General features: G+C 39.3%; 1 protein-coding gene across 1 annotated transcript; it reads left to right on the top strand.

The window, feature by feature from the left end:
* The first annotated feature begins 22,893 nt into the window (after positions 1-22,893).
* LOC120295264 lies at positions 22,894-24,000 on the top strand. The gene is made up of 2 exons (XM_039316261.1): positions 22,894-23,251; positions 23,391-24,000. The coding sequence occupies exons 1-2, from the start codon at positions 22,975-22,977 to the stop codon at positions 23,858-23,860; spliced, it is 747 nt and encodes a 248-aa protein (XP_039172195.1). The 5' UTR covers positions 22,894-22,974; the 3' UTR covers positions 23,861-24,000.

The raw sequence follows: 24,000 nt of genomic DNA, 5'->3' as shown, positions 1-24,000 counted from the left end.
TATTCCGTTGATCGTCTCACCACAGTCCATCGCGGTAGAAAATTGAGAGTTAAGGCTTGGGGTAGAAGAAGACAATATCCCGTCTTTCTTCAAGTGCGTTCACTTTAACCGATTAAACGGAATAGATTAATGGGTAGTCACTTGATGTTACGAAGGATGCGTTCGTGAATTGGACAGTGAGAAAGAAACCTTTAAATTCATTGCACGTCTCTCTTATGTAGTTAATGATTTAAGTTATAGCAGGTCGAAATTATCTTTCGAAATCATGACTAATACACGTAATAACAAGTTCGATTGCTATTGTGATGGTGGAGGTGACGGTCGCGGGGATGGTCGTGGTGGTATACTTTTGCTTAAGGAAAAGGAAACACTGGCATAGAAAGTGTCCACGTATGGCCATGAACCCTTCCACTTCAAGAAGCTAGTCTCCGAAACATGGTTTCTCTCATTGTCCGTACCTATCGGACCATTTACCGTATCTCTAATTCCAATCAAGTGGCATCAGCGATGATTTTCAGCATCGCAATGCTAGCGACATGCCCATCTTTGTTTGGGGAGCTCTTTTTTTTTTTATTGAAAGCAGGCGACTCTTCCTTATATATGCTAGAAAAAGAAGCGAAGTAAAAAAGTTCAACCTTGCGTTACAGTTACCAAGGGCGCGTTTTCAAAAGCTTGAGTCTTGGTCGAAGATCAGATCACCTATAGACACTGATTTGGATCATCCCCGTCGTTGTTCATTGCCGTTGGTATCATTTTTGAAAGAATACCAGGTGTGCTGTGTCTGACTTCATTGCCCATTTGTTCTACATTCAAGAGCATCAACATGGGCGAATTTCTCTAAAAGGTTCCTCCACCATTGTCAATGTCAATGATATTATAATTAGAGATTCTTAAAATTTTCTATAGGATATTTTCCTATGTTAGAGACAATTATGATACTATTGTTGATTAATATATCTCTCAAGATCGCATGTATTTCTCTTTTAATTATGCATATCTTGATTAATATATATTACTTTACATAGTTGTTAATATATCTCTCAAGATCACTATTTAATGAGCTGGATATTAATTTTCTCTTTATTCACAAATCTCAATTTTCTATCAGAGCCATCCTTCCTAAGGAATTCGTAAGTGTATCAGGTGCACATCGCACCCCGAGCTTCTCCCTTCATCTCTACCTCTCAACAATGTTCGTGCGGGATGCGAGTTTCTCCCTTCATTCCTATCTCTTAACAGTGTTTGTGCACATCAGTCTTACATGAGGAAGTATTTAATCGAGTCCATTTGGTAAAATCGCACTGACCGCATCGCCTAGTCAAGTCTTTTTCACAAAGGAGGCCTTCTTTCAATATCACCTGCACAAGCTGCATCGCTTAGTGACTATCTGCCCAAGCGCTCTATAACTGTTTCGCTAGCCAACCGTATCAGCACTTGCTATTTCCCTCCTATTCTCGACATTTTGCGCGTCATTTTGAGAAGTTGACACCACCATCAGACTCTTGATTTTTTTATTCGTCCTCCTATTTCGATAGCAACCCTCCTATAAAGTAAGCACCGCATCATAGACAGGGGGATAAAAGAGGGAAAAACATATGCTGACATAGCAACTACAATAAACAAAGAGCCTAGATTTGGGGGTGGCGGGAGATGGACAATGGAATAGGCAAACTAAAATTTTCATTCGCAGTTCATGACCAAACTTCCACACTAAATATTAAAATATGTCTTAAATTTGAGCACAAAATAAAAATCTGAATTTTAAAAATTAATAAAAGAAAAAAAGAAAAGCAAAGTAGAAAGAATAAAAAAAATATTGTTTCCTGTTTCTTTTGGAAGTTAAAAACAAGGAAAGCAAAAAGGTGAAGAGAAAAGCCCAAGATTGATCTTAGGACGCAAATGATAATCATTCTATATAGAGATTAATTTTTGTAATAGAAATAGATTTTTTTATTTCTATTCCTAGATAAATTTCTAAAAAAATACGCATTTGATAACGACACAAAATTACTATTCTCGTTATAACGTCACAAAATTTCTCCCATCCGTGTGGCGATGGACAACGGTGGGCGGTGATTGGTTGAGTTCGGCGGGGGTGGTTAGTGACCCAAAGAACCAACAGGGGGTTAGCGGCGGGTGGCGGATGAGCAGCATACTAGTAGTGAGGACAAATAACAAGAAGAGTTTTTATTTTTCATTTTTATTCTAGAAATAGAGAAGTAGAAAAATTTTACTTCTTATTTTTGTTGCAAATCTATTTTTAAACTATTTTTTTCAAAAATAGAAAAATGAAATTGTATTACCAAACAATTTTTATTCTAAACTTGTTTATGAAACAAAAGAGATAGTTCTAGAACCAAAAAAGAAAAAGAAAAAAAGAATGGTTATTCCTTAACGACTGAATCCTACTTTGATACGGTTTCCTCTCTAGTATGCGTGGTCTTCTTTGACCGACCAACACAAGACTTCTTCGAGCAGTGGATTCCTTCCACAAATGGTGTTGACTTTGCTGATCGCATATAATATAAATATATATGCTCTTGCTCAGAGGGCATTGAAGCGCTATTTTTGTGTTACCGTGGTTGCTCTATTGCGAGGGACGTCCATAGGCGCCAAAGTGCTTGGCAACCGGTTTTTTTGTCATTTGTGCAATGAAACTTACTCATGAATTACATCCAACAAATATTAATGTGCAAGCCAATTAAATTTTATGAGTTTAAGATTTATTAAATTTCCCTATAAAATTGAGAGATTATTTAATGATGAATTATGGGGTTAAACATTGCGTGTGATATTGAGTATAATTAAGGCTTGAAAAATATTGAGAGTATTTGAGTAATTCAAGTGTAGTTGTAATTTTCGTTGTATCGATAAAATTCGTTATTGTTCTCTCCTTGGACGTATGTCACCATGATTGAATCATGTATATCACTACGACCGAATAACGTAAATTTGATATTTAATATATTTCTTTATTATATTTATTTTATTGTTCAATTGCTTACTTTCGTAACATTATAGTCATGACAAGCTATAAATATCCACAGTGTTTGCTTTAATGATATAATTGAATGTAATTTGCTCATCTGTGCTGGCCAAAATTGAAGTAAGAGTCAGCCGAGTTTTAAGATGATAAGGCTAGAGGCCCAATAACAAAATTAATTAAACGCGAGGTTTAATTACATCTCTAAGCCTTACGAAGACATATTCTTACGGAAAAATCTTTATGGAACGCGACATAAATTTATCAAAGTTGCGCTGAATCGCAAGATATTGTGGGGGCTGGCGGTTCTTCTGTTCCTTTATGGCCTTGTGTCCACGAATTAATGTTGGATGCCCATCCGAGGAAATTTATTCTGAGGGCATATAAGACCAGGACAAATTGCAATCGGGTTATGTGGGACCTATGGATTCATGTAGATCTCGAGGACATTAATTCCTCTCGACTTCTTTCATGGACGGGCACGTGCATTCATTCATCGAAAGACGTGGAAGTGGTCCTTTATGGCAAATTTGTGCGCGACTCTCTTTTGTTTTTGCTCGGTAAGTTGTGCTTAACTTGACGCCTCCATTTTTTTTTCAACCCTCCCATTGAGCAGTAGCTTTCCGCATGTGATGGTGATGGTGCGGGCCACCTGACCAGATGTTGTTGATAACAAGTAATGGTAATCATCGGCCTTGCTTTTCAAACAGCACATTGTGCAACGTGTTATTCATGTTTATATCATGTGAATTTATGTGACAGGTTGATCAAAATGCACTTTTATGTTAAGCCATATAAATTGGTCATTGCAAGCCAATGCGCATTATTGACAAGCACCTGTTAAGCACTTGCGGTGATTATATTAGAGCGGAGCACCCTACAAAATAACTCCGACCATGTCAAATAGACCAGTAGATTTTTGAGAAATGTTTTTTGAAGGTTGTCTTCCCTTGAATAAACACATGGTAGCCGACATAATAAGTTTGGCAATAATACTTCAAAATTGGAAATATATATCATGCGAAGAACTCAAAAAAAGCAATTCTCCCAAAGAAACTCAAACTGCTTTGCTGAAAGAGAAAATTCCCTTGAGCAATACGTATGCGAGAACAAAGTCGAGGGGAAGACTAGTAGACGAGACGTGATAGTTTGTCTGGGAAAATAACGACACGTGAGCCCTAAATAACGACAAGATCCTTTCCATATCATGCATGTGGGGACGTTTGTTCAACAAGGACCGATCAAAACCGGGTATGATTGGTCCTTGAGTTTCGGTCTGGGACAATCAATGCCGCCGGCCCTATTTTTAGTACTTTCCGGTCGAAGTAACGATTTTCATGAGTCGTGTTCTATCACGTCATAATATATTTATATAGATCTTCGGCAACCTTGAAGTTCAGTGCAAATTAATTGGGTTGAATCTCGGTTTGTGCATATGTTTGTATGTATGGCTATGAACTCTTCCACTTCAGTAGCTAGTCTTTTGAAACGTGATTCTCTCATGGCTCGCAGTCATCAAACCATCCACCATGTCTCCAGTTTTGATCGAGCGTCATCAGTGATGATTTTAGCGTTGCAGTACTATGGAAAGGTTAGCGTCCACCCAGCGGAGGCAAACTTTTAGATATCATTCTTATCTGATAGTGCTTCCTGAATTTTCAGCCTCGGATTGCCTATCGCAATAATTGCACGTCAGAGAATCAAAGAGCGGCAGATGACGCCAGAGGTACAAGGAGCTGGGTCAACTATTACATCAAATGATATTGAGCCTACGTAAGTGCTTACTTCTGGTGGACCCGTGCCGACGCATGTGATGGTGACGCGCACTCGCGATTGGGAAGCTGCGTCATGCCCCCGCTTCAAAACGGACGCATGTGGTGGTTACGGTGATGGAGATGGGGGCGGCGGCGGCGGTATCCTTCCCACGAAGGAAACTCCTAGAAAACGCGTAAGAAGTGTCCACGTAATGTGGATAAGAACGGAGGAAAAAAAAAGTAGATATGGAGTAGGCGTAACTGGCAAAGCAGGAGAAGACATCAGTAGTAACGTTTTATCTACATAAACATTTGATTAAGATCATTGTAAGCACATGCTTATTTCATTTTTTATGGATAGTTGCAATTGAGTCATTGACAAATGGTGACTTTTATTGTTGCATTCACTTTCATTTTACTTAACTAAAAATAAAACAAAATAAAAAAGAAAAAAAAATTAGCTAATTCCTTGGTAGATCCTAAAATCGACCCTAAATCCGATTAACATGGTAGGTATTGGATTCCGAAATATGAAGAGTAGATTTTAAGTTTCGAAAGTTGGGGAATCAATCCTGATAAGGTAAGTTCCAAATATCACAAAATCTAAGTCGAGTCACTCGAGATAGTTTAGAGGGTATAGATCATATGTACCAAGGCATGTAGTGGAGGGGAAGTTAACCAAACAGAGAAATGATAGTCCCTTTGGACTAACCAGGTCTGTCCAAGGTGAGGGTGCCTCAAAGTCAAGGGTACGAAAAACATCATTCCAATCAGTGGTGCGTACCGGGCAGCTAAAGACCAAGAGAAGGCCATTACCCATGAGTGTTTTTACTAAGTAACGTTCGCTGATATTGTGACGTTTCAACGGAGTCTGTTTTCTTCCACTTCATAATATATGTATATTATATTCAGCGACCATGAAACTTCGGTCTTGGATTTTTGCCAACTGCTTCTGGAATGCAGATCAATTGGTTGAATCTCGGCGTGTGTATATGTATGAATGGCCATGAACCCTTCCACTTCAAGTAGCTAGTCGTCGAAACGTCATTTCTCTCATGGTTCGTATCTATCAAACCATCCACCATATCTCTAATTACAATCAAGCGGCATCAGCGATGATTTTTAGGATCACAGTACTAGCGACATGACCTATCTTTGTTCGGGGAGCTGTTCTTTTATAGAAAAGCAGGCGACTCTTCCTTATGTATGCTCCAAAAAGAAGCAAAGTAAGAAGTTCAACCTTACGTTACAGTTCCCAAAATTCCATGTCCAAACATATGAAGCAATTTCTCTTAAGCATCCGATGAACATGAAAAAGACAAATTTGGGTCCGCCAATTTAGTAGCTAGTCCTGAAAGGCTTGTAGTTCTTTAGATGGAGCACGACCCGGCGACGGAGCCCACGGCAGCAGTGATACTGATGATAAGACAAGCCAAATTGGATGGGATAAGCCATCTGCTCAACAAGGTGTGTCAAGGTGGTAGCTCGTCTTGGGCCAATGCCGATGCTTCTGGTTGGGTAAGCTTCCCGGGTGAAAGCTTTGAAAAGCTTGAGTCTTGGTCGAATATCACCTATGGAGTTTGATTAAGATCATCCCCGTCGCTCTTCGTTGCCGTTGGTATCATTTTTCATGGCTCCGTTTGATATTGATTCAAATTTTTATTGATTCTTTGAAGTCACGTTGAGTTTGAGGGGATGTTAACGATATTATAGTAGATATTCTTAAGATTTTATATAGGATATTTTCTTATGTTAGAGATAGTTTTGATAATATTATTGATCTATATCTCTCAAGATTGCACGTATATCTCCATTAATATATATATATATATATATATATATATATATATATCTTGATTGATATATGTTATTATAAATAGTTGTTATGTAAGCCCTATAAATAGGCTTGTGTACTATTCACTAATTAATGAACAAAATATTATTTTTCTCTTTCATTAGATCTTCAACTGTTTAGTCTACTTATCGTCAGTTTTTGAAGACTCTGATCAACAAATTGAGGCTTTTGATCAAATTCACTAACAAGGTAATGCTTCTGCTAGCCTTTTTTTTTTTTTTTTTTTTCGAATGATGATGATATCGAAGTGCTTTTGTCTCTGCCTAGGAGTAGAATCGATTTGTTTAGGCTGATTTCTTTGATATGTCTTCTATTGCTTTTCTTTTATGAAAAAAAAAAATCATTTGAGAATCGATGTTTGAAATTGTGATTGCTCACTACCCGTTCGATTAAAGGCTCAACGAAGTCAAAATGTATGCCCTTCTCGTAAATTTGGGTATTAAATTGATTGGGGATTTAGTCGGTTTGGCCATCTTCAAATTCTAAATTGAGAAATGCCACGCTAAACGATGTCGCTTGGGTACATATGCTGAGTCAAGTTGCCAACGAGTCATGTCAATTCAAAAAAATGATAATCTATTTTCACATTGGATTTTCAATGTCCGAGATCAAAGTCAGTATACTTGAGTGATTCGAAAAAAAGTTTTTTTTTTTTTTTTTTATCAAAATAAGTGCTACATGAAGGTTATGACACTTTTATTCTCATTATATGCGTATGCCATGCACAAAAAGGACAGGAGGTGATCACAAGCGAACAAATAGTCATTTTTGAAGATGGAAAGAGAATATAAACACGCGCAATGAGAAGAAGAAGAAAGAAGGGAGATAGAAATGTAAACTTTTCATGGCTCTTTTTTTGGAAAAAAAATATATCCAAAAAATTCTAAACATATTATATTTTTACTAATTCATTTCTTAAATTATAAACATTTCCAAAATGTTTATGTCCCCCTGTTAAGCAACAATCTTCTGCATGTGCTGGTAGTGGCAGTGGGGTCGAGGTAAAGCCCGCCTGTCCAAATGCCAGGTAATCAGTCTTGGACTTACATGTCGCAATTCTTGAAGTCGGAGGAGAGCAGCAAGCTCTACCGTCCTCCGGATTGGAAAGCTGCGTTGACGAATGCGACCCCCACAACTACGACCGACCGGGGAATCGTATCTGCGGTCCGAGTCTCCTTTTCAGAGGCACATAATAATGCCATCTGTGTTGGTGAGGCGTCACCGCATTATATGCACTTAGCAAATGCGAGATGTAAAAGAATTGCCATAAGTTTTGTCTTGCATGACCCGAATTAGCCATGCACGTGAGGGGGGCCCGCGTCCACTTGGGACTTGGAAAGCGAACCCTCGCAAGGTTTGATCATTACGCGTGGCGTGCGGCCCCGCTCCTCCTCCCCTCCCCCCCCCAAAAAAAAAAAAAAAAGGAAAAAAAGAAGAAGGAAAAGCTGTCACGAGAATGCACACAGGAAAGGAGATGGAGCCGTACCTAATTCATCGACCGGCAAGGCCTTCTTGAGAGTGAATCTTGATGGGTCCTGGCTCGTCCTTGTCGGAGGAGTCGATCGCCACAGTTGTTCGAGATGACCTGGAATTATCGATTGAAGGGTTTGCGAAGTCAGTTGCGGCTTCTTCCACACTGCAAATAAAGGCCCTTGCCATAAGAGAAGCCTGATTGTACTTGATGGTGGAGAAGGAACAAAAGAAGACTTGAAAGTCTTCGAGTGATATGCTCGAGTCTTCAAGTGATATGCAGATGTGGATATAATCTTATTCGCCTTGGTATACAAAGCTTTCCCTATTTCTAGCAAAATCTAATCCAGCTAGTAAAGCTAAATTAGGAAATGACCAAGTTACCTTAATTGGGAAATCAAAATTGGTAGTTATGTGTCGTCCCTTGATATAGGCAAAATTATTTGACCCACAATTATAGTCGGGCCTTCGCAATTTGGGGAAAAAAGAAAGCTCACAATAGTCTATACAGCCTCTATCTGGGAAAATTGAGTAAGCATGAAATAAAAAAGCCAAGCCTGTTGGACCCTTTGATAACGCAAGATAGGGACAATACCTAAAATTTCGTGGGAATTACATGCCCCAAGCGCTCACAGCTAGGACTTTGATAATGCAAGATAGGGACAATACCCCAAATTTGGTGGGAAACTAGTACGTACCCGAAGCATGCACAGCTAGGACATTTGGACTCTTTGATAACGCAAGATAGGGACCATACCCAAAATTTTGTGGGAAATTATTACATGCCATAGCGTACACAGCTAGGACATTTGTCAATTGGATTTGATACGAGACTCATCAAGTTTAACTATTGATTGTATTAAATGAGCAGTTACGGAGTTCTCTTAATGCTTGATTCCATTGTTTTGTGTAAACTAGGCCTCATCATATGCTGGACAGTTTGCCCCAGCCAATAAGGCTTGAAGCACATATGAGGGCGGACATGGATGCGTAATTTCCTTTTTGGGCAAGAGCCTTCTAATATGGGTTCATTTGGGCCCGCTCAAGCCAGGTCATTTTGCTGAAATAAAATTTGACATATGTCAAGTCGTGGGCCGGCTCGGGCAAGGACTTTTAGGTCGAGTTTTTGGTTTAAATCGATCAAATTTGGTTTTAACCCTCGTAAACTTGTTGACTTCTTGTTTGGGGGTTGAGTTTATGTTGAAGGTCGAGAAATTTTGGCGGGCCTGAGGTCGGTTGATGTGAGTCACGTTTCGCATGACCTTAATTATCCATGCCCAGCCACACTTACTTCTTTGCCTCATTTAAGCTTGATCCATTATTACAAAGACCAAAATAAAATTGCGAATTAGGTCGTTAAAGCCCAACTCCATCAATCCTCCCTTTGAACTGGATCTCAAACCCCCCCCAATCATTGTTGGATATTCATTGCTTTGAAGCCCGTTTGGGTTGTTCCTCTATTTTACCTATTTGAAGTGAAATTAAATGAGGTTTTCTCAACAAAAGAAATAAATAAATAGCCGTGCCGGGGACGTGGACACGCATTCACATGGGGTTTCAGCAATCACATTTACACCATTCATGTTAAGACGAGCTTTGACTAAAATTTTTAACCAATCAAGTAGACTACGAGTTCATTGAAAACTAATTCAGGTCGAGCTCGAGCTTAGAAAACTAACTATGCTCGCAGGATCGAGCTTTTGAATATTTCAGGTCGAGCTCGAGCTTAGAAAACTAACTATGCTCGCAGGATCGAGCTTTTGAATATTTCAGGTCGAGCTGAACTCCAGTATTGAATCTATTGACTCTATTCCATTCGATTACACTAACCTTTTATGAGAATGCCCAAAATAATTTCATTTTTTAGTGGAAGCAAGCGAAATTTTGATTTTTTTTTTCTAGCAAATGAGAATACTATAAATTTAAGGTCGAAAAAAATTGTCCAAAAAATCTTAAACATATTGTACCTTTGCCAATTTAGTTTTAAACTTTTCAATTTTGTAAATTTAGTTATTAACATTTTCACGTTTTGTTAATTGAATCAATTCAATCATAAATCGTTAACGTGGACACCGGTCGTTCTACATTGCACGATTAGTGCTAACGTGAACAAAATTTAATAATATCTTAATATTCTTTGTCAAATTTTTTGTATCTTTTCTTATCTTTTCCTTCTTTTCTTTTCTTTTTAATTTCTTCTTCTTCTTCTTTCTTTTTCCCACTGCTGCCATCTACAGGCCAGCCAATGGTGGCCAACGAAGGGAAAAATAAAGAAAAAAAAAAAAAAGGAAAACAAAAAAATAAACAAAAAATTATTAAAATATTATTAAAATTTGTCTACGTCAAGACTTGGCCGTGCAATGTAAGATGACCAACGTCTACGTAATATTTAGCAAAAATTGATCGGATGGACTCAATTAGTAAAAAGTGAAAAGGTTAATTGTTTAATTCACACAATTGAAAAGTTTATAACTTGATTGGTAATAGTGTAATGGATTTTGGATTTTTTGGATTATTTTCTTGAAAAGCTGCCGCATCCTCAAGCAAAGAAAGTTGGAGAGTCGAGAAGCTAGTTTAGAAGTGAATATGCAGGAATACAGAAGAACAAGCTCCAAAGTTCCGATTTAGTGGAGCATGTATACCGATGAAATGGGTGAAGCTACCCAACCATCTACTACCTTCTCCGGCGCCACCTTCAAGCCCACGGCTGCCTTAGCACGGTGTCTTCATAATTAGATGAAGCCTTTACCTAATTTTCTTTGGATTGTACTCCACCGCGACATCTGACGATGGAAATTCAAAGTTAGCTAAGTGCAAGCCGTATTTAGTCCTTCGTCACTTGCCCTACTCTGAACAAGTTCCTTTTTATGTTAGGGCACTTTGTTTCACTAAAAATTTCATGATAAAGGAAAATATTCTTCATAAAAATCATTTTCAAGAAAAATAGTTAATTTTCATTTATTTGGTGGTTTAGAGGAAGTGAATTTGTTATTACCATAAGGGGAAGTCGTTTTTCCCAATTTAAGCTTGTTATTTTCAGTTTATGAAAACGTTTTTGTAAATCGATCAATTTTGTCATCCAAACATCAAAAAGTCAGAAAACAATTTTCCAAAAACAATTTTCCTCCTGCTCCATTTGTTTTGTGGACAATTAATAGTTTAGAAAAATTTCTTAAAAATAATCGGTTGTATTGCTTGAAATAATTAATCAATGCAAAATATTTTCACTATTAATAATAATTTTTGTCTATACATTTTCGTGAATGATGAAAGTATTTTTCGTCTAATCATTTTATAAGTGATACAAGTAATTTTTTTAGGAAAATATATTCAAATATTTCATTTTATGTAAAACAAATAGAGCCTTAGTTAGTGTTTCTTTTATAAGTAGTGCTACTAAAACCAATGCACATTAGAGAGGTAAGTTCGTATTCTTCAGATTTTTCAAGTCATAGTCGCTAAATCTCTCAGTTTCTTTTTGTTTATTTTATAGTGAAATTTCGGCCCACTTTTAATAACATATTTTGGGTGGGCTTGTAATAATAATGGAAAATTTTGCATTGATGAATAAAGGAAAGACACATCAGCCACATAGCATCCTCATCTCAATATTCTTTTTTACCAAATTATTGAGAAGAATCTCAAAACCCTTTCTTACCATCACTACTTCCGTTCATCATCTTATGCTCATTTTACTATAGGGCAAGTGTGAGCAGTATTTGATTTCTTCTCAGTTGGCACACTCGGACCAAGTTTTTTGAGTGGTTGCTCTAGCAATATTGAAGTGCACTCTTTTCTCTCATAAAAGGTTAGTGGTCCAAAGTGGTCCAAAAAGGAAATTCTTCGACAATTAGACGGCGCCAAGTTTGCTGATAATTTCCTTAATTAATTAATATCATTAAGTATCTAAGCTTTGTCTATAGATATGCTGAAGAAGTTCCAAATTGATTCCGCATTTATTGTTTTGTCCTCGAAAGATTAAAGAGCTCCGTGACATTATTTCCTTAACTAATGCACGTGTGATTCGTGTTCTTATTTTGGTGGCAACATCAAGGAACCAAGAACAGCGGACCGGATTAAAACAGAGAAGCTAAGTCAGTGACGTTAGAAGGAAAATTGCCCTAAGAAGTAAGAAGAACCCACGTCATTGAGAATTGAGATATGCCGCATCTTTTCCTAGTAAGCTCTCCCTAGCTGACTATAACTGTAACAATCTTATTCTTAGATTGTATCCCCTCTTATATAATTGAAGAAGCAAAAAGTAAACTTTTCTTGGTAGATAATTTCAAATCTTACATATGTATATATCAACAAAGGAAAATAATCATTGTAAAAGTAATGATGTTTATTATGAACTACTTCATAAAGTTTTGGAAAGTGCTTATCTGGTCAGACACAAAAAGTTTATTCAGAGAGAAAGGCCAGGTAACGTATCAGCAACGTTACATTCGTGATCACGAAGGATGCTCCACTTACTTTTGTCTGAGCTCGGAAAGTAAGGGTTTCGACCCAAAAAATAAAAGCAGAAAAAGAGTAGATGTCAATTTTTTTCAGCAAACTCTCCAACTCTCCACTACCTTTTGAAACTTTCTCACGCCAAATCCATCTTTTCTGGAGTGAGAAGAAAAATTCGAAGCAGTCCCCTCTCTCTCTTTCCAGCTCATCCACCACATTGACTTAATTAAAAAATCAGACTGAAAACCTTTCTAAAAGTTTTTTTTCAGCAAACTTGACTTTAAGAGTGTGTTTGGCAAGATGTGTTTCTGTTTCTCCCGAACACAAATTTTTGTTCTTTTATTTTGGGACACTTTTGTTCCGGGAATAAAAAATCTATTTTTTTGTTCCCGAAAATAGATTTGGAACATAAATAAGAAGTAGAAAAAATTTATTTTTGTTCCCGGAAACACTTCCAAGAAACACTTTTTTTCTTCTCATTTTTCTTCTTCTTTTTTCTTCTTCCTTTTGGCCGGTCGCCGGCCTCAACCATGGCCGGCAACCCACCGACGAGGCCAAGCCTTGTTGTGGTTGGGCAAGGCTCGGCCTCGCATTTTGTGCGAGCTTGAGGTCGCCGGCCCTCATCGACCGATCGCTTGCTATGACCAAGGCCGGCGACCGACCAAAATGAAGAATGAAGAAAAAGGAAAAAAAAAAAAAAATAATAAAATATAAAAATTAAAAGAAACAAAAAAATTATACAAGTTTATCAAACGCGTTTCTATTCCCGGAGTAGAAATTTTTACGGTTATCAAACGCGTTTTTATACTTAGAAATTGTTCATTGGAATATAAAAAAAAAAAAATATTTTTGTTAAAAAATTATTCCCCGGAATAGAAACGTTACAAAACGCCCTAAGTATAATCAAATTTGCCATCAATAGCATGCTTATGGAGGATGCAATAGTGTACCGAATGGCAACCCCAAAAAGTTTCAGGTACTAACGTAGTGCACATAACTTCACTTTTGCCTTGGCTATCAATTCAAAAGAATAGAAGAAATATGAGAAGATTCAATTACTCCAATGAAATGATAGGGAGCATCTTTGTGCGAAAGAATGAGCGAAATTTGCCCTTATATTGCTGCCTTGCCAACGGAACAAGCACATGAGTTGCACATGCATCAGCAAAGGTTTGACCGATAAGTGAGCTTCAACACTTATTTGAAACTAAATTTGCCACTTTAAATTTTTATTTTAGATGAGGTTTCTCTGGCCATCTTTTGTGAAAACAATCTTGCTTTTAGGTTTTCATTTGAGACTAAGTTGGCCATTTCTAGAAAATTATTTGAGATAATGTCCACTTTGGGTCATTTTTTGAGGAAATGATCCCACTTTAGGTCCTTTCTTAAAAGATGTATAGTATAAAAAAATTCAGTAGGTTTCTATAAAAGGAAAAAATATAAAATAAACCATGACCAATTCTTTTCATGTATTTTCAAAGTGTGTGAACATGCGGCAGGCTCTCAAAATTACAAAGAGGTGAAATATATCCCTTTAATAACCACTTAAAAGAAAATGTGGCACATAGGTACAAATTTGAGATTTTTTGTATCATAAAAGAAAGTTTAGAATAAATGTTTCATAATAGCATGGCGCTTTTTTTTCTTCTTCTTTTTCCTTTTTGATGCTTTTTTCCTTGTTCAATTTCCGGGGGTTGGTCTGGAGTCTTAATCGATTGGTAGTGGGTCATGGCTGAGCGGCCCGGTATCAATTGGGGGGGCGGTCAGGCCCGGCCTTCCCATCCATACCCGATGGACCCGAAAGCATTTTGGATGGGCTGGATTTGTGACTTTTACTTATAAATTTATAATCGAAACTACAAATTCAATGGATACCTACCTCCACGTCACCAACACAAGCAGCGGGGGTGAACAATTGACTCATCCTCATTCCAACACCCCCCAATCCCATCTTCTTTCATCATTTTCAGCTGAACCGAAAGCCTTGATGATCATCCATATGGGGCTTCCCTTGTTGAATGAATGATGCAGATGGTCTAATTGATGACTGCTTCTCGAGCACAAGTCGATTGGTATACAGTAGCTAGTCTTTGAAACAGGGTTCATTCATGGTTTGTGTTGGATCATTTGCCGCGCCGACAGTTGCAACCGAGTGGCAGCGATGATGAAAGGCTAGTGTATAGCCAGCCCGACATGAGTGAGTCGACTATACTTATAAAGTTGCAGTAATTTCGCGATGCGCTGGATGAAGTTCCACGCAATATTTTTTTCCCTTTCATCCCTCTTAGTACGATTTTGGGTGTGTGTTTTGCTTTTTCTATCTCGTTTCCTAATCTAATTGGTCGTGCCATCTACCAAGAATTCTACTTCTGGGATAAAAAGAGCCCTCATTTACTTAGATGGGACAGTAGTGCGTCAAACAAAGGAACGAAAAGGAAGTCGCCAAGTTGGCTAATTATGATGCGTTTGACAACCGGGTAAACAGTAAAAAAAAATTATTCTTTTATTTTCGGGAGTAAATTTGGAATAGAAATCTATTTGATGAAATTTTTATCTCGAGAACAAATTTTAATTTTTTGTTCCCGAAAATAGATTTAAAACAAAATTGAAGAGTAAACAAAATGCATTCTTTGTTTCCAGAAACAATTCTAGAATTAAGCCAACCCATATTTTTCTTTTCTCTTCTCCTCTTTTTTCCTTATTGTTTTTCTTCCTTTCCTCTTCTTCTTCCACCACCACCACCGCTGTCCACCACCACCGATCGCCGGCAATTGGTTGGGCGAGCTTCAGTGAGCTTGCTAGAGGCTCATCTAGCTATCGGTGAGGCTTGGCCTTGTCGGTGGCTAGGTGAGCCTCGTCAGGGCCTCCCCCGGCCATTGGCGAGCCTCACTTGGCCCGGTTGGGCAAGGCTTAGTTGAGCCCTAGCTAGGCTGGGTGAGGCCAAGCTCACCTAGTCGTTGATAAGGCTGACCTCGCGATGGCCCGATGAGGTCAACCCCCCCCGGTGGCTAGGCGAGCTTGACCTCACTAGATTTGGGCGAGGTTGAGCCTTGCCTAGCCCAGCCAAGGCTTAGGCAAGCCTTGCCCAATTGCTAGCAAGGTCATCGGGCCTCATTTGGCTGGTTGTTGGTCATCTTAAGGCCAACAACCGGCGAGGAAAAAGAGAAAGAAAAGAAAAAAAAATTAATAAAATTATTTAAAAATTAAAAGAAAATGATTTAAAGTATAAATTTTGAGAATGATGCCAAAAGCAATTCTATTACAAGAACATAAATTTATGTAGTTACTAGTGGCTTCAAATGCTTAAAAATTATTCCTTAAAACATAATCACAAAAATCATTTTGATTAAAAATTGTTCCGAGAACATAAGCGTTATCAAATATGCCATTAATGTACCTTCTAGTTCTTGTTCTTGTTCACCAAGTTGGCCAATTAGGGCGTGCATGGAAGCGTTTCTAAGAACGTTTCCGGCACACTTTTGTACGGAAAGTGTGCCGGGAACAAAAAGGAACAGAAACGCGTTTAGTTGCGTTTTTGTTCCTTTTTGTTTTTGTTACAGGAAGAAATAGGAACAGAAAAAAGAAACAAAAAAGTTGTTTCTTTTGAAAAGAAACACTTCTTCGACGGAACAAAAGAACAAAAACGAAAGAAACAAAAGAACAAATTCGGAACAAAGCGAAGAACTCTTCGTGCGTGCTCGTCGTCGCTCCTCTCGGGCTGAAGCTTCGTTCTTCCGTTTCCGGCGTGTCTTCCATCTCTCCGGCGACTCCTCACTCCGGCGACTCAGTACGTTTCCGGTCGCGTTGCTCTCCGTTCGGCCCTCCTCCTCCCGGCGTCGCTCCCCCTTCGGCGCTCCTTCTCTCCGGTCAAGCCTTGCTTGCTCCCCCCTTCGGCGCGACGAGCCGTCCCTCGAGCGGCGTTGCTTGGCCAGATCTGCCGCGCCGAAGGAGCAACGCTCGCTCGAGCTGCAGCTCGTCATTGCCTCCCCCTTCGCTCGCTCGAGGCGCTGCGAGCTCGAGTTGCTGCGAGCTCGAGTTCTTTGCCTCGAGCCGGCTGCGAGCTCTAGCTCGAGTTGCAGCTGCTGGAGCAAGTAGCTCGAGCGAGCTGCAGCTTCGACTCCGGCGAGCTGCAGCAGCTCGAGCTGCTCGAGCGAGCTCTTTGTGCAGCTCAGCGGCTTTGCGGCTCAGCCTTAGCTGACTCTAGCCTAGCGAGGTGGACGTGGGCTGGTGATTTTTTTGAATGAATAGGCTGGTGATGTGGTTTCCTTCGATTGTTATTTTGTTGCTCATGGTGATGTGGAATGGACGGGCTGGTGAAGCACGTGGCGAGGTGTTGAAGGACGATTTCACCACCAAGGGGAGATTTAGGCTGAAGTCGGGGTGTAGTGTGGTTGTGCGGCATCGTAAGAAGGTATAACCAAGGGTAATGCTGCCTTGTGTTGGCTGAATTTCATGGTGCATTCTATATGTAGCATTATTATGTACTTGTTGTAGCAGAAAATGCAACTTATGATCTGTTTCACACAAGTTAGTTCAACAATTTTCAATTTTCTCATTATATAGTCTTCTTGGCTTGCATCTCTTGAGAATGATTTTGTGTTTGGCATATATAGTATTATGTTATTGATTTAACTCGTAACTCATATGTTGCTCAACCGATGAAAGATTAAATGGCATCTGAGAGACAGACATGCAATGCGAAGTGGACCGAGTCTGTAACCAACATATTTATTGGTTTGTTGGTGGATGAGGTGAAAAAGGGAAATCGGACCACTTCAACTTTCAATAAGGCAGGGTGGAGGAATATACATTCTGAATTCGTTAGACAGACAAGATGTCAATATAGCATGATCTAGATGCGAAACAAGGTCAACAAACTGAGAAAACAATATAGCAGTTTCCAAAAACTTATGTCTCAGTCTGGCTTCGGTTGGGATAGTGTCAATAAAAGAGTTTCTGTTGACGATCCAAGCGTATGGGAAGAGCACATCAAGGTATATTTTTTTTTTAACTTTTTTGATCATTTTTGATGTCATTATGTATATTAATTTTAAAATGTATGATTATATACCTCAAATGTCATTATTGTCAAAATTGTAGGAGAATGCAGAGTGGGCAAAATTCAGGAAGGATGGATTTCCCCAATATCCCGAGTTTTGTATTGTATTTGGTGGTACATATGCTACTGGGGAATATGGCACTGCAAGCTGTTTGCTGAAGATGGGCTGGGGTCGGAGGAAGATCCTGCTTGGTGATGCCAATGTAGGTGCTGACAACAGTGGTTACAATGCATATGGTGACAACAGTGGTGGCAATGCCTATGGTGATGCTGGTGGTGGCCATACAGATGACTTCGGTGATCATCACACTAATGAGAGAGTCTTTACACCAGAAGATGCTGGAACTTCAGCTCGAGGAAAGCACAAATTGGATAGGACTCCAACTACTAAGAGGAGAAGGAGGAGTACACAAAACAATATTGATGACGCTTGCAAAGCTATCCAAGACTATTTGAAAGTTAAGTCCAGTCAATCCGGTAGTGCCTCTGCGACCTCTGGGGTTATGCCATCACCTGAAGATCCTTTCTCCGTCGCTGTTATGATGGATATTCTGCTTACTATGCCTGAGATAGACCAAGATCTTTATAATAAAGCAGTGGATCGGGCATGCGAAAGTGCCTCGTGGAGGGTGGCTTTCATTAAATCTACACCTGAAAGGAGAATTGGACTTCTTTATCATCTTTAGTAGATTTATGAATTGAGTGGGGTAACGTAGAGATTGTATTATTTATGTTATCTTTTTATATGTCGTTTTAAGTGTTGAGACTCTTCCTACTTATATGTAATGGCATCTTCAATTGGAACTATGACTTATGTTATTGATGTTTTTATATTTTTCTGATGATATAGGTACTATGGAAGAGGGATCAGATAGTATATGTAGTGAAGAGGTAGAACAAGTTCAACAAGTCTTGGATGAGGATGAGTTAGCCGTATTGCTAGTATGGTTGTGCACGGTTGCCATTGACGCGTCCATGCATACAATAGAACCAATTAGGGACAGCAAATTATTAGGATCCGAATGGATAAGGAGATTATTACTTGGACATTCGAGATAGGATATATGAAGCCTTCGGGATGGAGAGGCATGTTTTCTGAATTTATGTGATTTGATGAGAGTAAGAGGTTGGTTAAAAGATAGTCGATATATTAGAATAGACGAACAAGTGGGGATATTCTTATGAATGGTTTGTCATGGTAGCTCAAATAGAATTTTATGTGAGAGATTTCAACATTCTGGAGAAACAATCAGCAAATACTTCAGCAAAGTGTTGAAAGCAATTATCAAACTTTCAAAAGAGATAATCAAACCACCGTCCTTTGATGTCATCCCTGAAGAAATTCTTATGGATCCTAGGCATAAACGCTACTTCAAGGTATGATTTCTATATCAACTTTATATTATCAAATACATGTACTTCATAATCTTTTATAATCTTAGATTGATATTAAATTGACAGGGAGATTTGCGTAGGTGCTGGATGGCACCCATATAGATGTTATTGTCCCGGTGTCTGAGCAGGTTCGATTTCGAGGCAGGAGAGGGACTACAACACAGAACGTGTTCTGTGTTTGCTCATTTGATATGAAATTTACTTACGTGTATGCTGGATGGGAAGGATCTGCCAATGATTGTCGAGTGCTTTCGGCAGCACTCGAAACTCCTCAATTGCAATTTCCCCGACCACCGCCCGGTATTTACTTTGTTTATATTGACATTTGTGATTATATTATGGTTTAATATCATAACAAATTTTTATATATCATGTTATAGGGAAATACTACGTGGCAGATTCGGTTATGCAGCACTTCCGGGATTTTTAACTCCTTTTAGAAGGGAACGGTATCATCTTAGCGAATATAGAGGGAGTGGGAGACGGCCAAGAACAACAAAAGAGTTATTCAACTATAAGCACTCTTCACTAAGAAATGTAATTGAGAGGTCATTTGGGGCATTAAAGAATCGCTTCACCATTTTGAGACATATGCCTCCATTTACAATTCGGAAGCAAGCCCTTGTTGTAATTGCATGTTGTGCTCTTCATAATTACATTCGTGATCAAGATAGGATGGACAGAAATTTTTCCATGTATGGAGATCCGGAGTATCCATTTGGACCTACAGGAGGGGAAGTTGCAGATGATACATCGGCTGAGCAGGCATCTGAGATGAACAGCGTTAGGATAAGAATTGCAAATAAAATGGCAAGGGATCACAATATGACTGAGATTTGTTGACTTTTGTAATATTGCTTTTACGTATTCACTGTAATGCAGTTGAACAATGAACTATATTACTCAATTATTGTGATGTTATGTATGGAAAAGTTCATGTCGAGATGTATGAAATTTTCATTTAAGGGCGCACATATGAGCATGTTGAAAATATTTTTCATTTCACATCCCATTTTTCAAAAATTAAATTTATAAGCATTTAATGAGAATGAGAAATCAATATCAAGTTTTTTTTTGGTAAAAGAAATCAATATCAAGTTTATATGCTTTAAAACTAAAAAAAAAAAAAAATGTACTTGAATTTACTAGATACAAACTTTAATTACAAAATTTTATACGAAATATGCCATATGATCATGCTAAAAATGTTTGTCTTCACTAACCATGAACAAAATAAAATTAATGAGCATTTCATAAGAATGACAATTTAATATCAATTTTAAACTTTATTAAAAAAAAAAAAAAAGAAATTGTTTTGTCGTTTACCAAACGTGTTTTGTTCTTTTCTATTCTAGAACAGAAATTGTGCGATTTACCAAACATGTTTCTGTTCTTTTTTATTCCAAGAACAGATTTTTTACACTTACCAAACGCGTTCTTTTGTTCGAAACTGTTCCCCGGAAGCAAACACTTTTTTGTTTCTTTCTGGGAACGAAAAAAACAGAAATGAAACCATGCGCACCCTTAGTGTACCTTCTAGTTCTTGTTCTTGTTTCTGTTTTTTTTCCCCCCGAAATACGTTCTAATTCTCATCCTCTTAAACAAGTCACGAGAGATTATTGCATTATCCAACTATAGCAAAACCATAGAATCAATATAGGCATCGAATGGAACGCACTGTTTTTTGCCGTGTTGCGCCAAAATTTAACAATCTAGATGGACCGTGAAAGGTTACATCGGATGCATGCCACGATACTTCTTTGACAGGTGGACCCTTTGATTATGCAAATAGAGACCATCCCCAGAATTTTGTGAGAAATTATTAAGTGCAATAAGGGGATGCAGCCATGGACATTTGTCGACTGGATTTAATATAAGACTCATCAAGTTCAACTATGTGATGGATAAAAAGAGGGAGCACAGGTTATATTAACGCTTGATATCATTTCGTCTTCAAAAGGCTTGACAGCTTGCCCAAGTGAATAAGGCTCGAAGCCTCGAAACACATATCACAGCAGCATGAACAGGCAATTTCGTTCTTGGGTAGGATTTTACCTATATAGGCTCATTTGGGTCCACTCAGGCCCTGTCTTTTATGTGAAATAAAATTTAATATTTTTTGAGACATGGGTCGGTTCGGATAGGGATTAGTAAGTCACCCCAATGATCAAGTTTAATGGGAGTCCTCATTAGTTTTGGGATCAAGGTTGTAATTGAAGAGACATTTTGGTGCGCTTAAGGTATGACCGAAGCCTATTTGGGCTTTTCTTATTAGCCCAGATAGGCCAAAATGATCCACCCACTATAGTTTGGGCCATCTCAATTTGAGGGAAAAAGAGGATTACGGATGTACCAAACGTACCAATTTGAAAAGTTCTATGAGGCGAAAATTAATTTGTATCTGTTCGCAATCATTGGTGGTATCAACCATTTTCTTGTTCCATTCATAAATACTTACATTCTAGCCACTTAAGAAGAGACTTCGTTGGCAAGCAGTTACATCTAGGGACCAACATAAGAGAAATAAGCTTTGTCTTACGCCAAAGAAAGGCAAAGGGTCAAACATTAACTCCTCGCCTGGCTAGATCTGGCAAGAGTGTTATGGCCCTCGCCCTTTTTGGGCAAGGGCTCGTGCCCCCTCGCTTTTGTCGGCAAGGGCATCATGGCCCTCACCCGAGCTAGCAAAGGTTAGCCGGCAACCCTTGTCGACCCTATGCAAGTCCTAAATCCAAAAATCTTTAAAAAAAAAAATTTAAAAAAAAAAAAAAGTGCCAAGCCAGTGACGTATGTCCATGTTAGTAATTTATAGCCAAAATTGGCTAGCTAGACTCAATGAGCAAGAAGCGAAAAGAGTTTTATGATTGAATTGGTAAAAAATGAAAATGCTTAAGATTTAATTGGCAAAATTAAAATGTTTAAAATTAAATTAGCAAAAGTGCAATAGGTTTAGGACTTTTTGGACAATTTTCTCCTCTGAGAAGTGATCTCTCTAAGTATGTTATCCTGATAAAACCTACCATGTTCATTGTACATAGCATGGCATAATCCAATAAGCAACCCCATCTTAAAATGAGTAAGAAAGCTTACATACGATGCGTGCCATGATGGTTCTTTATGTTCATGGTTGGACCCTTTGATTATACAAAATCGGGATGATTCCTATAATTTTGTGAGAAATTATGACATGCACTAAGGGGATGTAGATACGTGACTCATTAACTTTGTGTTTACATGAGTGATCGCTGGATTCTCTCAAGGCTTGATGTCATTAGACTCATTACTTAGTCGAACTATAGATCAAAATCATGAGTTTGACAGCTTGCCCAAGATGCTGGAAGCACATTTTAGGTGTATGATTGAAGCCCGTTTGGGATTTCCTCATTTGCACAACACAAGGCAGCTCTTCAAATATACAAGATTTAAAAAAGCACCACAAAAAAGAAGAAAAAAACCAACGATGACAGATACCTTCGAGATATACATGTATTTACAGCAGAAGGATTCCATGAAACGACAAATACCATAAGAGATTATGCCAGATGCATATGCTAATCCTAGAAGCATCCCCACCTGTATCAAAACACGAACGAAAGTTAAACCTACCAAGTGTCGGTTTGCTTCTTATTAATCAAATGCAAAAAAGTTTTCTTTAATTTATTTTTCATTTTCTCTAGATATTTTACCTAAACAATGGACTTTCGTCAGATTCAGTTGGGCCTAGAGATTGGTAGGCCCATTGGAAAATTCATTGGGCCACGCCAGCTGCAGAGGCCCACAAAGGTCCAGCTCCTCGCGGACTCGAGGGGAATTCAATTTCGAACGATTTTAATAATAATAATAAAAAAATCCGATTAAAAGTGCCGCCCGAACAAAAACGTCAATAAAATAGGGTTTTTCATCTTTTCTGTCACCGGCATTTTCACCTCACTTCGCTCTTCACGTCTCCCACGCCGCGAACCCTTCTGTTTCTCTCTCTCTCTCTCTCTCTCTCGAGCGAGCGATCATGGAGTCGCAGAAGGAGGAGATGAAGGCCATGGAGGTGCAGCTCGAGAAGGACCCCAGCCGGAAGCACGCGTTCGACGTCATCATCGGCGACAGGTTCTTCCTCTCCGTCGCCGTCGCCGGCGACCCGGAGGGCGACCCCATCGTCAAGGACTGGGTCCAGCAGGTCCACAAGTCGCACCGCAAGGGGAAGAAAGGGGAGGCCGTCGTCGTCGGCATCTCCGCCGAGCGGAGCCGGAACTACGCCAACGCCCTGTACACGCGCTACATGCGGACGCGTATGTCGCTCCTTCCCGCTCGATTCAGCAGTTTTCCGTCCCCGATCGCGAAACCCTAGGCCCTAAGATCGACATTGTTCCTCTCATCGGTTTTCTTTTTTTTCTTTTTTTGGTGTTTTCTTTTGCTGTTCCTTCTCAGCCGGTTCGAAGGACAATCCCTACGACTTGCTGCAGCTCTGCGCGGGGAGCCAGTGCCTCCTCTACGAGCTCGATCCTTCGCACCCCATCCCCAAGGTCCTCAAGGACTTCGTCCACGATTCGAGGATCTTCGGCGTTGGGGTGGAGGCGATGGCCAAGGAGCTCGAGAGGGAGTACGGGCTGACGATGCGGAAGCCCGTGGAGCTCCGGAAGGTGGCGGAGAAGTCCAAGGAGGTCTCGCTCGGGTACGTCGACTTCCGGAAGAAGAATCTGGAGCAGCTGGCGCGGATCGTGCTGGGAGCGGAGGCCGAGGTGGCGAGGCCGAGGAAGATTAAGTGGCAGATGCACGATAAGTACGGCCCGGGCGCGTGGGATTATGATATCAGGCTATCCGACGAGCTGATCAAGCACGCGAGCATCGACGCCTTCCTGGCTTGCAAGATGGGGACGAAGCTGTTGAAGGATGTTTGACTGATCGTGGTTAGTCCTGCGCTTTTTTGGGTACGAACTTACTGGTACGGTGATGGTCATCGAGTTTGTTGATGAGGGAATTGATGATCGCCGATTAGGCACTATTATTGGCACAAAAACTTCGTCGTGTTTCTACAGTA

This window comes from Eucalyptus grandis, chromosome 7 (genome assembly GCF_016545825.1).
Source record: "Eucalyptus grandis isolate ANBG69807.140 chromosome 7, ASM1654582v1, whole genome shotgun sequence".
NCBI lineage: Eukaryota > Viridiplantae > Streptophyta > Magnoliopsida > Myrtales > Myrtaceae > Eucalyptus > Eucalyptus grandis.
This window is presented reverse-complemented; position numbering and strand designations above follow the sequence as displayed.

What these genes read in the sequence shown, in the direction of transcription:
- LOC120295264 (XM_039316261.1), top strand. Translation starts at nt 22,975, where the DNA reads ATGGAGTCGCAGAAGGAGGAGATGAAGGCCATGGAGGTGCAGCTCGAG. An exon ending in CACGCGCTACATGCGGACGC is followed by an intron (nt 23,252 to 23,390) that starts GTATGTCGCTCC and finishes GTTCCTTCTCAG; the next exon opens with CCGGTTCGAAGGACAATCCC.